The sequence below is a fragment of the Mastigoproctus giganteus genome, chromosome 1, assembly GCF_048544385.1.
Source record: "Mastigoproctus giganteus isolate SK-2022 chromosome 1, ASM4854438v1, whole genome shotgun sequence".
Lineage (NCBI taxonomy): Eukaryota > Metazoa > Arthropoda > Arachnida > Uropygi > Thelyphonidae > Mastigoproctus > Mastigoproctus giganteus.
In genome coordinates, this window is record NC_143575.1 from 190,364,899 (window position 1) to 190,386,770 (window position 21,872).

The 21,872-nt window shown below is 38.5% G+C and overlaps 1 protein-coding gene across 3 annotated transcripts in view; it reads right to left on the bottom strand.

Annotated features, from left to right (window-relative positions):
* Nucleotides 1–21,872, bottom strand: part of LOC150091388 (DDB1- and CUL4-associated factor 6-like) — a 405,008-nt gene that overhangs the window by 33,766 nt on the left and 349,370 nt on the right. For all 3 annotated transcript variants that reach the window (XM_090375313.1, XM_090375305.1, XM_090375299.1), the window contains exons 16-17: nucleotides 17,325–17,481; nucleotides 5,609–5,697 (exon numbers count right to left, since the gene is read on the bottom strand). In XM_090375313.1, the coding sequence (XP_090231439.1) occupies nucleotides 5,609–5,697; nucleotides 17,325–17,481 (246 nt within the window). The remainder of the gene's footprint in view (nucleotides 1–5,608; nucleotides 5,698–17,324; nucleotides 17,482–21,872) is intronic.

Below are 21,872 nucleotides of genomic sequence, written 5' to 3' on the forward strand. Positions count from 1 at the left end.
CTTGAAATGAGGCCTCCAGACCTGTATACAGTACTCTAGGTGTGGCCTGACCATCGCCTTATACAATGGAATAATCACCTCCTTATCCCTGCTGGAAAAATTCCTGTATATCATTGACAATACTCCATGAGCTACTCTTGCAGCCCGTCTGCACTGCTCAGAGAACTTCATATCTGCCTGCACAACCACCCCCAAGTCCCTTTCATTCTCTACCACTGTCAGTGTTGTACCACAGAGTTGATAAGTTGCTCTGGGGTTGCTGTTTCCCATGTGTAGTACTTTACATTTGTCAATGTTAAACTTCATTTGCCACCTCTCAGCCCATCTGCTCAACCTTTCCAGATCCTGTTGCAGCAGCATAGTGTCAGTAGTGTCCTTGACAACCCTGCCAACCTTTGTATCGTCTGCAAACTTGGACATTAAGCCCGATATACCATCATCAATATCATTTATAAATACAGAAAACAATAATGGACCCAACACTGAGCCCTGAGGGACTCCACTAATAACATCAGTCCACGATGAGCAGTGTCCATTGATTACCACTCTCTGTCTTCTCCCCCTCAACCACCCCTTTATCCATAGCAGCAATTTGCCTCCAATGTCACACTGCTCCAATTTGTGTAGCAGTCTTCCATGTGCAACAGTATCAAAAGCCTTTCTAAGATCCAAGTATATAATATCAAAGTTATTCCCTGCATCCAGTTCTTTTGTGACTGCATCATAGTATCCAATCAAGTTGGTCAGGCAAGACTTCCCCTTAACAAAACCATGCTGTGTCTGAGCTATAACTGAAGTCTTGTCTAAATGATCCTGCAGTGCTTCTTTAACCAGTGCCTCCATTAATTTTCCTGGAACAGAAGTTAAGCTCACAGGTCTATAATTACTTGTGTCGGCCTTTGATCCTCCTTTGTGAATTGGGGTCACATTTGCACATTTCCAGTCTATGGGCACCTCCCCTGAGTACAAGGAAGCTCTCATAATTATGGCTAAGGGTTTGCTTACTTCCTTTGCTGCCTCCTTTAATATAACTGGATAGATCCCATCCACCCCGGGTGCCTTTCTTGTGTTTATCTTCAACAGTTTCTCCTCCACTTTACTCCCAGTTATTTCAAGATTCTGTAGCTTACTGCTAGAGTTGAATACACCTCTGGCATTCCCCTCGCTGAATAACTCCTCATGTGTGAATGTCGATGCAAAATATTCATTTAGTTTGTTAGCTACCTGAGCAGGATCATCAACACTTGACCCATCAATATCAAGTGGACCAATCTGATTCATCCCCTTCCTTCTAGAGTTTACATAAGTAAAGAACTCTTTGCTGTTTTTCTTTGCATCCCTTGCCAAGGATTTCTCGTAATCTGCCTTCGCCTGCCTAACCTCCTTTGTAACTTGGTTGCATATCAACTTGTATCTATCATAGGCTTCTGTGTCATGTGTTAATTTGTATGTATCCCATGCATTTTTCTTCTCTGCCATATGCCTCATTAGTTCATCTGACATCCATTTTGGCCTAAACCTTGAACAATATTTCTTAGTTGGTATGTAAAGCCTAGTAGCTTCCAAGATAAGTTCTTTGAATGCTTCCCATTTTGAATTTGCTGTTGGTAACATCATCAGTTGGTCCCACTGTATAGAATTTAAATACTGTCTCAGTCCATCGTAGTCGCCTTTACGGAAGCAATAACCCTTCCCTTTACCCCTAATGGTAGTTACCTCTTTGAGTAAATCCCACTTCAGCACACTGTGATCACTGCCACATAGTGGTTCATTTATCTGCAGATTCTTAATGTATGAAGAATCACTGCTGATAATCAAATCAAGAGTATTACTCCCTCTAGTTGCCTCCCGAACATGCTGATGTAGAAAACAATCATCCAATAAATCCACAAAAGCCCTGCTAGTGTGTGAGTGACCAGCCCCCAAATTCTAGTCAATATCTGGGAAATTAAAATCTCCCATTATAAGACACTCTGATTTACTGGCCCACTCTATTTCCCTGTACAGTTCCTTATTATACTCATCAGAGTCATTAGGCCTATAGCACACTCCTACTCTCAATTTTGATCTCCCAATGTTTATGTCACACACATTAAACTGACTCCACACTGCACTGTCCAGCGATGTCGACTGGCTTCACTTCCTTGGTTTTTATGTGTTTCTTAACTAATAGCATAACACCTCCCCCCTTCCTATCCTGTCTATCCTTTCTGTAGACGTTGTACTCCCCAAATTGCAGTTCCGCATCCCTTATATCTGTGTGACACCACGTCTCTGATATCCCAACAATATCTGCCTTCGATGTTTTGAGCAATACCTCAAATTCATCAAATTTATTTACTAAACTCCTAGCATTGGTGTACACGCAAGTATACCTGCACCTGTTTCTATTCTTAGCTACCCTAATACAACCCATGTGTTTACTTGTGCCGCAATGGCTCCCAGCAGTCTCTGAAATACCATGCATCTTGTTTTTCAGGCTTCTGCTCATTCTAATAGAAGCAGTGCAAGAATCTCTTTCACCTCTGCCAGTGGCTACTGTCAATCTATTGGTCTTTGTCTCCCCCCAAGCTAGCAGTTTTCCGACCCACCTAACACTGCCTCGATAGCATCAGCAAATATTCTTGCACCCTTTCTATTTAAGTGTATCCCATCCCTGTAGAAGCAATCTCTCCTGTTAACAAGTACAGTCCAGGCTGAAAAAAATTCTACCCCTTGAGCCTTGCACAATCTTTCCAGGGCCGAATTGATCGACAAGGCTCTCATCATATACTCCCTCCTATCGTGTCTGGGCAGAATTGCAGCCACTTTCAAATTCAACCCTAATTCTCGGCTTTTGTTCAACAGTGACCTGTACTTGTTAAGTAATTCTGCCGGTCTCCTAGTCTTAATATTATTAGTGCCAACGTGTACAACTATATCACCTTTTGTGCCCTTAAAAGATGATATTCGCTCTACAACGTCATCAACCTTTGCCCCTGGCAGACATACCCTGGTCCTGTTCCACCTATCTTTTTTACAAAGCATGTTCCCCGTTTCCCTGACAATAGAGTCACCAACAACTACTAGTTCCTTCGGGACCAGCGCATTCTGCCTTGGGGGTTGTCTCTGTGTCACGCGATGCCCAAGTGCAAGCTCTTGCGTTGATGTGGGCAGCTGAGAGCTTGATGGGCCCCTCAATTTAGTTTCTTCGAAGGCATCCACCCTGTCCTTCAAGCTCTCATATAGGCCCATAAGAACGCCGAGTTGTTGCCTGATATCGATACACTCCTTGCATCGCGCACACACAAAGACATCCCCCTTGGCAGTATCATGTCCCGTACCCGATTGCTCTGCAAACATCAAGCAAACAGTGCATTTTATAAGGCTGTGAGTCAGAGGACAACTGCCCCCCTCAGTTCTGCTCTGAGCCACAGCACTTCCATTAGCTTGAGCCTTTTGCTTTGCTGCTCTTGTCTGAGTCATGATTCTATTAATTTATTAATTAATTATGTTATTAATTATGCTACGTTTGTAATCTAAGTCGTTATATGTATTTATTTAAACGTACAATTTAACTGCTAACGAAGTTCAACTAACGCTATCTAGTACGGTATCACAATGGCGGGAAAATTACTAACGGTAGTTACGAACACGTGGAAACCCTTACCGATACTTTTACAAGGCCGAGTAAAGAATAAATACACCAAATTAATCAACAAATCACAAAATAATGTTATACTACTAAATTTAAATCAAAAGTTTTATAAAAACAATAATTTCAAATCAATAAATAAGAAAAATCCACTTAGCAGCTTGGAACACGACCGTCACTAGTAGCCTCGTCAGCAGACTCATGATATACAGGAATTTTCCTAGCAGGGATAAGGAGGTGATTATTCCCTTGTATAAGGCAATGGTCAGACCACACCTAGAGTACTGTATACAGGCCTGGAGGCCTCATTTCAAGAAGGATGTAGAGCTGCTGGAACGAGTACAGAGAAGGGCAACAAGATTAGTGAATGGAACAAAGGGGTGCTCTTACGAAGAAAGGCTTAAGTTTTGCAAATTACAGTGTCTGGAGACTAGGCACCTGTGAGGTGATCTGATAGAGGTGTATAAAGCCTTGAATGGTTTGAGCATGCTCAATGCTGATGGGATTCTCCCTCTTGCTCAGAATAATCATCTGAGAGGGCATAAATTCAAATTGAGGAAAGACAGATGTAGGATAGACGTGTGGAAATTTGCCTTTAGCCAGCGGGTGGTTGGTTGGTGGAATAGACTTCCATCCCTTGTCGTGGAAGTTGATAGCCTAAATAAGTTTAAGGCTCAGCTGGACAGGTATTTCGAACGAACAGAGGGGTGAAGTGGAAGTGGTTATTTTATTTTTTTTATTTTATTTTTTGGCTGATGCTGCATAAGCTTGCTTTCTTGCATCAAATGCCTCTACTAATGCTAAAGTGCAAGCTCTGGTGTTGATGTGGGCAGCTGAAAGCTTGATGGGCCCCTTAATTTAGATCCTTCGAGGGCATTCACCCTGTCCTTCACGCTCTCATATAGGCCCATAACAACACTGAGTTGTCGCCTGATTTCCTTGCACTCCTTACATCGTGTACACACAAAGGCATCCCCAATGGCAATATCATGTTCTGTTCCAGAGAGTCCGGCAAACATTTCACAAGTTGTACAATTTTTTTTGGCTGTGATGCATTGGAGAATTGCCCCCCTCAATTCTCCCCCTTTCGCATCCACACCTAACCATTGCTTTTGCAATGGGATACTCACCTCCTTGTCCATGACGGAAAAATTCCAGTATATCATTGACAGAAGCCCATCAGCTGACCTAGCAGCCTGTCTGCAAAGCTCATAGAACTTGACATCAGACAGTACAGTTACCCAGGAGTACAATAGCTCTCTACCATTCTCCACCACCTTGAGTGTAGTAACACCCAATTTGTATGTTATTCTCGGATTACTGCTTCCCATATGTCAGACTGTAGAATTACCCACAAGTTTCTCTTATTCTTCACTACCTTTTAAGTGGTAACACCTGACTGGTGTATTATTCTTGCATAACTCCTTCCCAAATACAGTACCCTGCATTTATCAATGTTAAATCCCAATTGCCACTTCTCAGCCTGTCTATGCAGTTTCTCTGGGTATGGTGGTAATGTTCCTGATTCTTGCTATTAACGAATGTTTGCATCGTTGGCAAATTTCAATATTAAACTTGATTTGCCTTCATGGATATCAATAATAAATATTGAAAACACACACACACAAATTAAATTGAGAAAAGACAGTTGCAGAATAGATGTGTGGAAATTTATATTATTAAGTGGTTGAATGCTGGAACAAGCTTCCATCCGTTGTTGTGGAATCCGATAGCTTAAATAAATTCAAATAAGAACTAGATAAACCTTTTTAGGGAATGGATATGTGAAATGGAAAGAATTTTTTTTTGGCTGATGCTATATAAGCTTGCTTTCTTGCATCCTATGCCACTACTAATGCTAATATGACAATTACAAGAAACTTTCTAATCAGTTATCCTTTTTTAAATATAAAACAGCATGAAAACTTGGAAGAAAGGATTCCTTTCCATAAAACAGTCTAAAAATTGATTTACCTCTAGTGCCTTTCCTTCATCAAATAAGGGTTCATCTTGCAATGGAGCCCAGATTTTTACATCATAATCAATCCCAGAAGAGGCCAAAACTAAGTGGAGGAAAACATTTCAGATTGATTTAACATTTTTCACTTTGAATATCAGTAAAAATTTTTTTATGTTTCAATATTTTATTAAACTTACAATAAATAAAAGCAAAAATTCCGTCTATTAATTTTAGTTGACTAAATTGTATTTCAGTTACCATGAAAGTTTTTTGGCTGGCATATTCTATTTCAGAGCTGAATAAAGAAACTGCCACACACACAACTAGTGTGGCAACTAAAATATGCTTCTAAATTCTTAGATGCATCAGTGTTCCTTTCTATTAACATCCCCAATTAATAGTAATATTATTAACAGAACTTACTTATTGCATTTATTAAATTCCTATGAATTTGTAAATAAAAATATGCATAAACCAAACAAGTAGTTCTTGACTTTACGAGTTAATTTGTTCCTAGCGTGCGCTTGTAAAGTGGGGGGGAATTAAATCCGATAGACAATGTTAAAAATAGGGGTTACGTTCTCAACAATGAAATTAGTTAGCTAATTAGTTTATGTTTAAACAATGATTGATTTATCCAAAGAAATTAAAAATGTAACCTACAAAATCAAGCAAATTATAATAATAAAGAAATTATTTATGACTTAATTTTAAAGAATGTTTATTCTTCATCATTGGCTAAATGCATGCTCTTTCATCACTTATTATTGGCTCGGAACTCCGTTTGTTGCACAAGGAGGAGTCTTCTTCAGAAATGCTTCAAGACGTGTTTGTTTCCAAGATAATCTTCTATTTTCTTTATAAATTTCAATAGATGCATAAGCATTTTTTAACAGAACGCACAAATTGCAACTAACACAATTTGCGCAGAGTAACAAGTTTACGAAGCTTAAAAAAAAAAAAAGGAATGAAGAGAAGATTCTGAAAATTTATTTGTTTTTTATACAATTGAAGATTTCAATAGAGGGAAAACATTTCACCATAATAACACAAAAAAAAACCACACAATTCCAGCTATCGGTATTTTTGCAAATGCAATAACATCAAGTTTACTACCCGTTTATAATTGTTTGCAGTAACAGAAAAGCCCAATAAACCAGAAATTGCAAATTGTTTTTATTGTTTTATGGTTGTGACCTCCAGAAATATGTTTTAGAAAAATGTCACAAAGGCATTCAAAATTGGTTCTTATAACAGAACATATGATATTCAAATGATACGATGAAAGTGTAGTGCATTTTAGTGATTCGAATTGGTATCTAATACAATTTGCACTATAAAAACATTTTAGAGAGTTATTTTAGAGTGGAACGAATTACCAAAATGTGTGTTATTGGGTTCACATTATGATATTTTCACGAAACGATGGTGTCTCTGGAATGGATTAATATTGTAAAGCTGGGTACACTGTATTGTATAGCTATATGCATGGTTTGAAATGTGGTATTTATGAATGTTTAACATTCATTTTTTGTAATTAATGTTCATATTTTTGATTTTGCTGATACTTCATACTTTAAAAAAAAAAACAAAAAAACTTGTAAACCCGGGAACTCATAAAGCAAGAACTGCCTGTACATTATAACAATAATATAATATTATGTTTCTGACATTATGTAGTTGTACATACTTCCTTGTTATAACTTCAAGCTGTCAGAAAGCACCATTACAAGGCCACTTGCCTATATGAACACACACACACACAACATTCCTCATATTTAGAGGATACACCTATAAAACAATTCCACAGGCTGGCCAATATACAGTCCACTGGACTATAACTATTTGCAATGTTCTAGGATACATGTGGATTAGGGAATAATTTTAGTACATCTATGACTGGTTATCATACAGCCAGTTAACATACCTTCCTGATACTTTTGTCTGATATACATCCATATGCTCAGTGATCATGGAATTGTGACCATCCCATCCATAAGGAACTATTCCATATAGTTCACAGTATAAAAAGCCAAACAGCTTTGCATGCTAGAGCAGTGGTAATTTGTATCTGGTCATGCAAGTCAGAGAGTTTCACTGAGTTTCAAAAGGACAGGGTACAACTGTGAGTGCTCATGCATCAGGTGCTTCCACATTGAAAACAGCGTGTCTTGTTGGTTGCTCATAGCCTGCTATGGTTAAGGTGTACAAAGAATGGTGTTGGGCAGGTCAAACCAGCTCCTGCTGATTGGGCTTTAAAGGATTACACACGTTGGATGTTCATGGTGAGTGAAAGGTGTAGAGTGTTGTATGAGTTGAACAGCAGGTCTCTATACAACAGTTGGCATCACAGTACAATATGGGGAATGCAAGGAGAGTATCCCAAACAATAATGTGCTATACACTGAGACACATTCCACAGCAGATGACCCAAGAGACATTCTCCTCACTGCTGATCATCATTGATGGTGAATGCTGGTGTCAACAACATGCTGGTTGAATATTGGAGGATTGGAAATGAGTGCAACATGTCTTCATGTGTAGTGCAAGCAACACAAGTCCATGGACCCCATCGTGTCCACTATCCAGGAAGATGCTGGTGGTTCTTTAATATGGGACACATTTTGCTGGCAAGAACTAGAACCTCTGTTGTGCATATTTCGCTAGTGAGGTCTACTGGCCGTTCTTAGGAGACCGTGTGTACCATGCCATGTTGCATTTTTTTCTGGGCAGAAATGGGATCTTCCAAAACAATAATGCACAGTGTCATCTGGCCCACACTGTGCAGAAGGAACACTGAACATATCACCCATCTTGATTGGCCTCCAATTTCACCTGACTTCAATCCAATTTAATGCCTGTGGAATGGGAAATGAAGTGTATGGATGTAAACCACCATCTATTCTGATAATTTTGGAAATCCTGTGGTAACTGTGCAGTCAGATATGAAGTTTTCCGAACAGTGCAAACAGGCTACAAGGGTAGCTCATGGTGTCTTATCAATGATATATAGGAATTTTTCAAGCAGAGATAAGGAGGTGATTATTTCCTTGTATAAGGCAATGGTCAGGCCACTTGAGTACTGTATACAAGTCTGGAGGCCTCATTTTAAGAAGGATGTAGAGCTGTTGGAACGAGTACAGAGAAGGGCAACAAGATTAGTGAATGGAACAAAGGGTTGATGTTACCAAGAAAGGCTTAAGTTCTGAAAATGCAGCACCTGGAGACAAGGCACCTGTGAGGTGATCTGATTGAGGCGTATAAGGCCTTGAATGGTTTGAGCATGCTCAATGCTGATGGGATTTTCTCACCCGAGGGAGTACAAATTCAAATTGAGAAAAGGCAATTGTAGTATAGATGTGTGAAATTTTGCCTTTAGCCAGTGGGTGATTGATAGTTGGAATAAACTTCCATCTGTTGTAGTGGAAGTAAACAACTTAACAACTTTGGCACAAGGGCCTATTGGCAATATTGTGCTGTTCAAGTTCAAGGCAGAACTAGACAAACATTTGGAGTGAATGGATGGGTGAAATGGGAAGGTTTTTTTTTTTTTTACTGATGCTATATAAACTCACTTTCTTGCATCATATGCCTCTAATAATGCTAATGCTTAAAGCCTCTAATGCTTAAAACCTGGATCTGGTGGGGTGAAAAAGAAAAGTCTCTAAATCAAGAGGTCACTTTCACCTTTAAGTGGATTATTTGAGAAGAACTGATTGAAGGAAGCAACAACTCTGATGCCAGGGTATGACTCCTTATGACAGTGAGAAACATTTTCGCAAGCTGGAAAGATTGTTGTATTTAGGGGTTTTGGCACAAGGGCCTCTTGGGCCATATTGTGCTGTTCATAATTTACTTATGATTAATTCTGCATTTTATTATGATCAGAGACAATTATACAAATCTTTGCATTTCAAATAGATAAACAGTTCTTCAAAATTTACATCACTTCCAAGAATTTTGCAAGTTTAACAGTGTACTAAAACTGGATTTTTAGATAGTTGACTGTTGAGGACATTCAACAAGGATATACTTTATTGCTAGCTGAGACTGAAAAAGAACCACAAACAAAAAAAAAAAAGAAAAACTGAGAAGGGTTCTTTCCCAAAAGCAAATACAGATGGGTTGGATAGGATTGACCGATGCAGAATCTTCCCAGAATCACTTCTTCTTTCCTGCTTTTTGTGAAACTAGATGCCCACAGCTGTGGTTCTTTTATCTACATTAGTTTATTATTTGAGTTTGCCAAAGTTGAGATTGTTTGTTTCCTACATGTTGTTTTAATGTTGGATTTGTAGTCGCAGTGTAGGTTACTTTTGACTGGAAGATCCAGTGTTGGGATGTTTAGCAGCATTGTCTGCATGTTCATTACCTGGGATGCCAACATGACCACAGATACAGCAGAAGGAAACCTTCTGGTTGGCTGTTCGATGGTGACATTAGATCTCTTTACGAATGGGATAAGAGGGAGAAAAAGTAGATTTAATGGCAGTGATTCAACTTAAGGAGTCTGTATATATCAGAGTTTGCTTTATATGGTAGTTATTTATGTTATCTAGAGCTAGTTTTATCACAAACAATTCTGCAGTACAGATTCTGCTGCATTCAGTAGGAAGAGACACAGCTACTGAGAAGGTGGAGAAACTGCTGCAGCACCTACAGCTGCATCTGTTTTGGAACCATCAGCAAAGATATGTACTTTCTCTGAGTTTTCCAAGAAACGTGCTTTACGTAACTGCTGAAAGTTGGTGTTTGCTAGGGAGGATTTATCCCATCTTAAAAAGAAATTTAAGGGGTGAGAATGGAGTCCAGGGAAGTTCAGGAGTAGCAACATCTTGGAAGATATTCTGAAAATTAATGTCCCAACTGAGCATGAATTCTTGCAATCTAAGAATTGTGGGGCAGTTTTCATTAGGTTTATTGTGGTATAGCATATTCAGGGTCAAACAAGTACTGTCAGCTGGGGGGGTGGGATGGAATACTTTTAATCTTTGCTGAATAGCTACACAATTAAGGATTTCCTCCTGAGATGCAGGGCTTGATTTGCCTCAATATACAGGCTGTGGACCAGAAATGTTCTGAAGACTCGCACAACTATCCTAAGGGCACTATACTGGATGGTGTTCAGGCGTAATAGAGAACATTTTATAGCAGATTCATGGACTTGTGATCTATAAGTATGACCTTAATAAGGTATTACTTAATATCCAAGTATGACCTTAATAAGGTATTATAGAGATGTAGGAGGGAGTTTCTATCATCACTCCAGGACACAGCAGAGACATATCAGTTTTTTGAGACAAGTCATCTGAAGATAAGCTATATGCGTAGCAAAATTTATTATTTAAATATAAAGTTTATTATTTAAATATAAAAGTTTATATAATAAAATAGGCCTACGTGCTCTGGATTCATAATGCGAAAATTTATTTTATTTTTGTTACACAGAGCATTAAAAACTACGATAAATGAATTAGCTTTCGGCTGGGTGGCAGCCTTCATCAGATTAGAATACTTTGAATGGCAGTTGGAATAGAGATGCACTGCCAGGATGGTGCATGAGGCACGTGGTTAATTGTTTGTTGATGTTTGTGGCTGTGACGTATGGTGGTGACGTGGCCAGCGTTTGTCTATGGACAGAATTACTGCTTCTGTGATGGGGTTAAGTTGACAACCACTGTTCCTGTTCAAAGTGGTATCCGAGCATTTTATACTTAACGATTCCAACCAGGTGCGCCTTAGGTAATGGTGGGCCTTGTCCACAACCACGACATCGCGGTGTGGGTCGATGTCGTGGTGGGTTGTCCACTCAGCTATTGCCGAGCATGTCTGGACAACCCACCACGACATCGACCCACACCGCAATGTCGTGGTTGTGGACAAGGCCCACCATTGCCTAAGGCGCACCTGGTTGGAATCGTTAAGTATAAAATGCTCGGACATCGCGGTGTGGGTCGATGTCGTGGTTGTGGACAAGGCCCACCATTACCTAAGGCGCACCTGGTTGGAATCGTTAAGTATAAAATGCTCGGATACCGCTTTGAACAGGAACAGTGGTTGTCAACTTAACCCCATCACAGAAGCAGTAATGCTGTCCATAGACAAACGCTGGCCACGTCACCACCATACATCACAGCCACAAACATCAACAAACAATTAACCACGTGCCTCACGCACCATCCTGGCAGTGCATCTCTATTCCAACTGCCATTCAAAGTATTCTAATCTGATGAAGGCTGCCACCCAGCCGAAAGCTAATTCATTTATCGTAGTTTTTAATGCTCTGTGTAACAAAAATAAAATAAATTTTCGCATAAAAGTTTATTTTTTAAATATAATCCCAGTATAATCAAAGTTTATTATTTAAATATAATCCCAGTAGATGAAAATTGTTAGGTAACAGAAATCAGGCTACTTTTTAAATATATAGAAAGAGCTTATCTGAGAAAATATTTAAACCTTCAAAACACTTCCCAGTTCATTTCACAAATATACATGGTCTCAATTCTAATCTCAACGATACCCATTTCCACTTGCAGTCTGCCAAACCCTATGTACTTTTTCTGACAGAATATCAGTTATCAGTTGATTCAACTACTGCTCATCTCAGTTGCCCAATTATTCGCTGTATGATTCCTTTTGCCTCAAAAGTGGTACTTGTACATATGTCCATTCTGATATTCCCTGTCAGAGACTTGGTAATTTGGAATCTCCTCTTTTTGACCTGCTCTGGCTTAAAATCTCTCTACCTCATTGTGTAAAATTCATCTGTTGTCTCTACCTAAAATCTTAAGTACTTAATCTTACTAAAATCTTAAATAAAATCTCTCTACCTCATTCTGTCAAATTCATATCTTGTCTCTACCGTTCTCCCAATTCCACTAATCACTTGGAGATCTTTGACTTCCTCTCTCTCTTTACAACTTGACTTTCTCCAGTCCAACTTTCCTAACAGTGAGGTAATTTTCCTTGGTGATTTTTATTCCTTGGTGATTTTAATGTTCACAACTCCGTTTTCTAGCCACACCGACCCAAATGGTCGAGATGTTGAGGCTTTTGCAATTACTAATGATCATGTACAGATTATTCATTTAACTACAAGGATACCAGACAATTCTTACCATACAGCCAACGTGCATGATCTTTTTCTCACAAACAACCTTTCTAAGTACACGGTCAAAGTGAGTGGTCCTTTTAGGCACCTCAGATCACAACTTAGTGATTGTCTCTTCTCCAATGGAGCCTTTATCTCATGGCTATTCCCAACCTTGTATTGTTTGGCATTACAAGAATGCAAAATGGGACGACCTGCGAGATTTCTTTTCTTCTTTTCCTTGGTCGGATTACTGTTTCAAAACTTCTGATGTCAACATTTGCTCAGATCATGTCAGTGAAATTATTCTTGTAGGAATGAAATCCTTAATTCCACACTCCACTTTAAAATCTCATCCTTTATCTAAACCTTGATTTTTCAATAACTGTGCTAAGGCTGTTCATTGAAGAGAAGAATGTCATATATGTCGTTTTTTTTTTTAGTTGTTGGCACATTGGCTTCTGTGGCCATAATGCACCTCCCCTCCCAAAGTTTTTTAAATTTACTCAGATCCAAGCCTGAGGCAGGATTCGAACCTGCGACCTTTGAGTTGCCAGGGAGGCACTTTACACACCCGGCTAGCCCAGTCAGCCGTATATATCATAATTGGCTTGTTTCCAATTCTTCAGTTTCATTTTCTGCCTACACCAAAGATCGCAACAATTGTAAAGCAGTTATTAATCAGTCTAAACTAGATTTTGAGCAGGCTAAGAGTAGAAAAACTTTCTTCTTGCTTTAATGGTAGCCAAGCATTCTGGTCTCTTGCCACAACTTTTGCCCATCTCTGCTCCCACATCAGTCAAAACCAGATGGTTTTGTTGTCACTTCAGCCAAGGATAAAGCTGACCTGCTAGCATCCCATTTTTCTTCCAACTCATGTATTAATGATCTTGGTTAAACACTTCCCACCATTCTTAATACATTCCATTCAATGCCTCCTGTGATCTTCCATCAAAAGGATGTCAGAAAGATTTTGACGAATTTTGAGGCTAAGAATGCTCCAGGTCCTGATGGTATTTCTCCACCTGTGCTCATGAACTTACTCCTGTTGTTTGCCACCTTTTTTCACTTTCTTATTCCAAAGATGTTTTTCCTTCTGCTTGGAAATTTGCTAATATCCAGCCAGTTCCTAAAAAAGGGGGACAAATCTCTCTGATCCAATTATCATCCCATTGCAATTACTTATACTCTTTCTAAAGTAATGGAGAAATCAATTAACTGCCAACTCTTAAACTACCTAGAAATCTTCCATCTGATCAACAATCGCCAGTATGGATTCTGTCAGTGTCGATCCACTGGTGATACTCTGGCTTATGTTATCTATTTATGGACAAGTTTGATGAAATACCCCTACACATCTAGGGTGGTGCCCCCAAAACCTCTCTCAGGCTTATAGATTCTATTCAGAAGAGGACAGTTAGGTTAATTAATGACTCCTCTCTAACAGAGTCTCTCCACTCGCTGTCTCATAGATGTACTGTTTCTGCTCCAAGCCTTTTCTACAGATATTTCCATGGGCACTGTTCTTCAGAATTGGCTTCTATAATTCCCACTCTCTCTCTCTTTCAAAACAGTCCGAACACATGCTGCCAGCAGCCAACGTCCATTTACTGTCCAACTTCAAACTCACAGAACCAACTTTTCATCTTCTTCTTTTATTCATTCAACTGCCGTTTTCTGGAACAACCTTCTTTCATACATACGTATTTCCTGAAAAAAACCAGATCAAGAGTATTATACTCTCTGGTTGCCTCTCGAACATGCTACTACAGAAAACAGTCATCCATAAATCCACAAAAGTCTTGCTACTGTGCGAGTGACCAATCCCCCAGTTCCAGTGAACATTTGGAAATTTAAAATCCTCCATTACAAGACATTCTGATTTACTGACCCATTCTATTTCTCAACTGTTCCTCAACTGTTGAGGAAGAAGGTGGAAGCCTTCGAAAGATACAGTTATTTTAGCGCTTTTAATCCAGTATATTTTATTGTATTTTAATTCAGCATTTTATCATTAATATTTTATTTGTATATTCACTGTAAATGTAATTATACTTGTTTTCAGCTATTTCAGTGCTTTTAATCTAGTATATTTTATTGTATTTTAATTTAGTATTTTATTATCAGTATTTTATATGTATATCCACTGTAAATTTAATTATACTTGTTTTGTTTGATCTACTGTAAATCTACTGTAAATTTAAATACAAAGTTAAGATTTTGGTTTTCGTTTTTACTTCAATGGTTGGTGAGAAACGCTAAAAAATCATAGTAAGTGTGTTGCAAAAAAAAAAAAAAAAAAAAAAAATCTAAAAAGGAATGGCTAAAAGAAAATTACTAAGATAAGAGGAACTGAGAGAAATTACTGGAATTTACAATTAAGCAGAGTTAAACTTCTCACAGATACACTGCTGTCGAGTTTTTCAGAAGTTCAATTTTATCTGTTATGGACAATGTACATGTTTAGAGGCGCTTCCTTTATGCACTGGAACCATGGCTGGGGCTAAATGTGAGCAGGTTATAATAATAAATGCAGAAAAACAAGTGGGAATGGCTTGCCAGTGTTTACGAGTTCACACCAACAGCTGATGCTGCAACCAACACCACCAAAACAGTAGCGGCAGGTCGGTGCGACGACCTGGGAAATTTGAAATTACGTTTGCGGAAATTATGTCTGAATTAGCGGTGGAACCGGATTAGTGATGGTCGACCTGTACTTGTAGCATTTGATGGGGTTCAGGATGTAAAGATGGATGCAATAGAGATAGCCTGCTTTGACAGATGTTGGTAGGATGGGAGAGCTAAAAGTGAGGATGATGCTCCTTGTTGGAACAATAATACAGTCTTTCCAAGTCATGTTTCTCTTTGTTTGGATGAATCTCTGTTCACACAGCTCTTAAATGATATCCTACTCCAGTACAGCTAATAAATCCCATTCTGCAATTACCCCCTTAAGAATTTTAGGATGGCAGGAAGAGTAACTTTTATTGGTTGTCTGCCAAAAGTAATCAGCTTTAATAAGCTTTGCAGAACATTGGGATTTCACAGTTTCTATCAGAAGATCCCAGACTGGAGTCACTTTACTGATTTCAGTGAACTTCAACAGATTCAATGCATTTCTACACAAGAAATGGAGATAATTTACTCAAAGGCTGGTCAGAGAGAGAGAGAGAGAGAGAGAGAGAGAGAACAAAATGAGGAATGCTGGTACCTCCTCTTGAGGGGTTGTTTTCAACCTCTTGGGTTGAGAAAAGTCATTATCTTTGTCACTTGTCTGAAGTCTTGAGCTCAATGGCTCTAAAACTGGAAACATACTGTAATCCATCTTTGCTTCTTTCAGCCCTGGGAGAGTGGATTTCTTCTCCCAGGTTTCTGGCCCACCATGAGGAAGCAAGAGTAGTGCCGCTAGAGTGACCAAACAGTATAAAAGTTAGTATGTTAGTTTAAAGGTAAAAAAAGAATAGTACTTTTTCTTTCTGAAACTTGCTTACAATTCATAAGACTAAGTTGACTATTAATAAATAGAACTTTTACAACTGACAAAACTATATCTTTGAGAAAATGCTCTAGAAATCGCTCAGAGAATTGCTCAATCACTATAATGCTTGGTACCTGGGGCTGCTGGAAAGACATCAAGCAATCTACTATGAAGGGTTTTTGGAGAAAACTTCTCCCACAGTATGTCCATGATGATTAAATTTTGAAAAAACACAAGAAAATGTCACAAATAAAATTTTAGGCATGGAAGTCAATACCGAAGGTGTAAATTAGTTGCTGGATTTCTCACAGAAAAGGCCTCACAAACAACAATTTGATTACGTTGCAGGCACAAATGTAAACTGAAAAAAGGAATGATAGTGATGAACGAAATCTTCAAAGAGCGTGAACCTCAAATATTTTAGAGAAATCATGATGAAGGATGAAAAGATAATAGGAGTCACAGAAGACCTGATACCACTCACAGAGGAAAATGCCATTTTGAGATTAGATTCTGCTAATGCTATGCTGGACAAATCCACAAAGGAAGAAATTTATCCTGCCCTAATCTGGTTCTTTGATGAAACACTTTCACCTTGATCAATTTGTGAAAGCAGAACTGGAAAACCTGAAGCTCTTAAAATCCACATGCACAGTCTCTGCAAGTCTACATCCAAAGTACGTTACTGTTTGGTGACCTCCTCTACTTATGGAATTTGTGGCTTGATATTCATTGACAGAAATGTCAGCTCACTCAGCTATAGATGCTTGATTGAAAATTATTTCATTCCCTTACTGTATGTTTCCATGGCTCAGAACCCAAAGGTCATTACTTTTGCAAAATGGAGTCTCACTTCATCATCCACCGAAGATTTTTGACCATTTTAATCAACATTTTTGGGAAAATATCATCGCTTGAACTATAAGAAGTTCTATGGAAGCTCTCTGGGGAATAGGTGAGCACTATTGGCTCACCTATTCCCCAGATCTTTAAAGAGTTACATTGAAAACCCATTTATATACATATATAAAAAAAATAAAAATAATAAAATTTAAAAATAATTAATTAACAATAATAAAGCACTTTTCTTAAATATTGAGGCACAGTCTTTTTAAATAATATACTCTAATCAATCCACAGAGTTATATGCTGAACTTACTAGGATCAAACGGATGGGGCTGTAAACAATTTACAACATGACGATCTGCTTCCAGAATCATTACCAGTTCAGTGGTGTAACGATCCCAGATAAATATATGGCCACAATCTGACCCACTCATCACATAATTTGAACCCCAAAAATTGGCTTCCTTGATCTGGTGGAAAAAATAAAAAAATAAAAAATAAAAGCCGGGCTAGTGCTATCACACACTTGTTAATAGCATTATGAGAAATTATGATCATGCTTACAATTGTTCTTCTGTCCATTCTTTACATTACAAGCATTAGGATAAAAATGCTCACACATAAATAAATCCTGCACCTTAATCTCACATCTTCTCTCATGAACGTTAAAAAGTTATTTAAATTATCAGTGAACTTTACCATTCAAAATAAACTTAATTTTAGAATTAATATCAATCCAAATCACAGGCATGCGGACCGTGGAAGCTGAAGTCCCCAAAGAATATTTTATTTTATATAACTGTACTGTTGTATGTTGAATGTGATGAAAACCTACCAGTGCAGATCCAATCAGATTTGGATCTGCACTGGTAGGTTTTAGGTAACATTCATTACATGCAGTACCCCAAGTTTTCACAAAATATCATTTATTACTATATACACCTGAACCATTTATGATATGAAGGGTCTGTTAACTTTGCATATTTTAGGTTAAATACAAATAACTTACAGTTAGAAAGTCAGCATAAAGTAATCATGCCTGACAAAACTGCAACCACTTCAGATTGACATTAGGATGCAAAGTGCTCAGCAGAGCACTTTGCACCCTAATGTGCATCCTATAAAATTGCATCCTTATATGCATCCTATAAAATTGCATCCTTATAAAATTGTATCCTATAAAATTGCATCCTTATATGTATCCATTAAAATTGCATCCTATAAAATTGATATTCAAAATGTTGAATTTTTTAGTAGGATGGTAGAAGTGATGATTAACAACAATGCTACAAAGTCTACAAATACTAATTTATCATTTGGTGATAAATTAGTTAGACAAAAATTATCTAAATGTAATTTTGTCACAGTTTTCACTATGGTGAAGAAGCTGTACAGTTAGAGATAAATTCATGTGGTTATTGCTTTTTGACATCTATTTATGCTTAGTAAATTATATCATGGACTGATGGTTTCACAGAATCTAACTTTAAAAATCTGTGACAAGTTGATTACATTTTTATTCTACATTGTTTTGTTATTGAAAAAAAAATATATATATATATTTTATTCAGAGATGAAAATATATCATGCTTGAACTAAAAGCTTTTACTCATTTTATGTACATAAAGGAGAAGGTCCTTACCTGTTTATATAAGTAAAATTTTAATCTATAAACTGAAAGATGTAAACAGTTATATCCTGAAGAAAGATATATGAACATATGTAGACAAAAAAGGTAAAAATCAGTATATTTGTATATATAGTAGGGGAGTTGAGCTATCAGGTGTAATAACCATGGAAGAATAGGGAGAACTGTAAGTAAAAAATCAATTTACCTGAAATAAAAATAAAATGCAATTAATAAGGGCATAAATATTGTAAGAACCTAAAGCTGTGGGTCCTAGGACTTTAACTACTTCTTCAAAAGGGTCGGCAGCGAAAATCGTAGGAGCCACGACAATAGGCCAGGTCTCTGTTTCTGTTATGATGTACACGTAAACAGTATACATATACATTACAGCCGACCTGAGAGAGACAACAAAGAAGAATAAAAAAATAAATAAACTATAAAATAAAAATAATAATGATAAATAAAATCATGTGGAAAGAGAAGAATGAAATGTACACTCAAAAAAATCTAAGAGATGGGGCAAAAATAAGAAAACTTACTGTCTGTATGGACCGGAAGAAGTTGAAAGTCAATGGTGATTGAAGGAGAGAGCTGAGTGTGCAGTGTATATATGTGTCAGTTGAAGTAGCCCCATGTGGGGGGGGGTATGAAATTGTAAACCAGGACTGTATCCGTGTGATGGGGAAGTGAGCAATTAAACAGACGCAAAAGGCCAGCAAAGGGAGAAACAAAAACTAACAAAGTATAAGGTATGTTTGGGTCAAATGGCACCTGGGATTTCTCCCAACTCCACATGTGTTTTGCTGTATCGAGGACAGTATGCTGTCAAGCCAGAGACTTTAAAGTGTGTGGGTCGTGTCTGTGCAGTGTGATATGTGCCCATTGTTTGACCGGCAACAAACCATTGCCGGGGTTTGCAGTGCCCATACCCTGCCACGTGAAGGCTAGCCGGGTGTATCCAGTATCACAACAAATTGCTCTGGCAGGTCCTGCCACCTAGTTTCCGGGGATTTCAGTGGCTAGGACCTTAAAAAAAAAAAAAAAAAAAAAAATTACGCATTTGATATTTAGTGCTTAATGGGATTGCTGTTAGGAAATCGCTGGTTGGGGTTGAATGCTAAAGAGATGTGTTAAAGGCCTGATAGGTCAGGCAAAATTTTGATGTTATTAAATTTAAACGTGAGGCTATACGCTAGATAAAAGCTATTAGTGTTTGTTGTCTTAGAGATTTAGACGTTGATTAGAATTTGGCGGCATTGTTAAGGGTGTACCTTTGTCGATTTAGTGAGAGGGTGGGAGACTGAAGACGGGGGAAACCAGATAGAAGAATAGGGATGATAGAGTAGGCATCCCCAAAGAGGTCAGTGGAGACGAGCCCTACCAGGCAAAGTATGGGGGGGAGACAGAGATCCATCTCCCCCCCTGCCTGGGGATGGGGTTTTAAAGGGAACTAGGTTAGAGTACCCAGTTCAGATCGCCAATGGCGTGTTGGCAGCAAAGCCACAGAAAGTCTTCGTCAGTGTCATGTCCAAGCAGTGTTGAATCCGGTATGAAGGTCAAGCTGCCCATCGCGCTCCAGGGGTGGGATATGTTAGCTGGCAGTGGGGAACCCACCAGGCGAGCGGGGGTGGGGGAGAGAGACATTTATTTCATTCATAATCTGCATTCTCACTCTACTTGCAATTTTTTTTTAATATATATATATATTTCCCCCCCACTCCAGGAGGGGATGCAATGATGTGTAATGTAAATTTAAATACTAATTAAAACGAGTTAGTGTGCACTTAACTGTAGCATTTATGGTTTGTGTTTTGTTTTTTTTTCTCGCACGCTTACACTTTTATTCATTCTTCTAGATCTCATCTCATTTATTTGACTCTTACTTTCTGCACTGCACTGCGCTCTCTGGGCACCTCAACTTACTGTTATTCTTCAGTTGTGGTGCAGGCCTAGCCACAAGTTTTTTTTTTGCAGGCCAGGGGAGAATGCAGTGATAGAGTTTATGTGGTTGGTAAATGTTTGTCAGTACAATATATGTAAAGTAATGTAAGTTATTTTTAACTTTGTATTCTTTTGGCCAATTAAATTTGCTCTTCCACTCATTCCCATTCACTCTCTCTTTCCCACATGCTAGGTCACTCTTTCTTTCACCAAAACTGCCATTTATTCCCTTTTTCCATAATTCCTGGTTCACTCAGTGCCCAGCCTATTCATTCTATCTTTCATTTTCATTCTTCTTTCATTCTACACTGGATCCCCTTGCTACTAGCTTACTGATATTTTTCAGTTAATCTGCTTCCCTGGCTGCCTGTACATCTCCCTCCCCTGCATGGTTATTTATTTGGTGTGGGGGCCCTAGGTTTCTACTCATGACAGGGTAGTCCTGGGGAGTTTTGTTATATCAGATTTCTGTCAGGGTGCAGAATACTGCTGCCCTAACAGTTTTTAAGTCTGGGCGTGGTGGGAAACTTGGGCAATTTTACTATTGATTATTGTCTAATTGCTGGGGGGCTGAATTGCCATTCTTTGGATTGCTCTGCGCATTTCGATTACTTTCTGTATGAAAGATGTAAAAGCTTTATAATTTTGCTCTTCTATGATGAATAGCATTAGCATTAGTAGAGGCATTTGATGCAAGAAAGCAAGCTTATGCAGCATCAGCCAAAAAAAAAAAAAAAAAAAAAAAAAGTAACATAAATAAATAAAAATAACCACTTCCACTTCACCCCTCTGTTCGTTCGAAATACCTGTCCAGCTGAGCCTTTAGGCTATCAACTTCCACGACAAGGGATGGAAGTCTGTTCCACCCACCAACCACCCGCTGGCTAAAGGCAAATTTCCGCACATCTATCCTACATCTGTCTTTCCTCAATTTGAATTTATGCCCTCTCAGGTGATTTTTCTGAGCTAGAGGAAGAATCCCATCAGCATTGAGCATGCTCAAACCATTCAAGGCTTTGTACACCTCTATCAGATCACCCCGCTGGTGCCTAGTTTCCAGACACTGTAATTTGCAAAACTTAAGCCTTTCTTCGTAAGAGAACCCCTTTGTCCCATTCACCAATCTAGTTGCCCTTCTCTGTACTCGTTCCAGCAGCTCTACATCCTTCCTGAAATGAGGCCTCCAGGCCTGTATACAGTACTCTAGGTATGGCCTGACCATTGCCTTATACAAGGGAATAATCACCTCCTTATCCCTGCTTGAAAAATTCCTATATATCATTGACAATA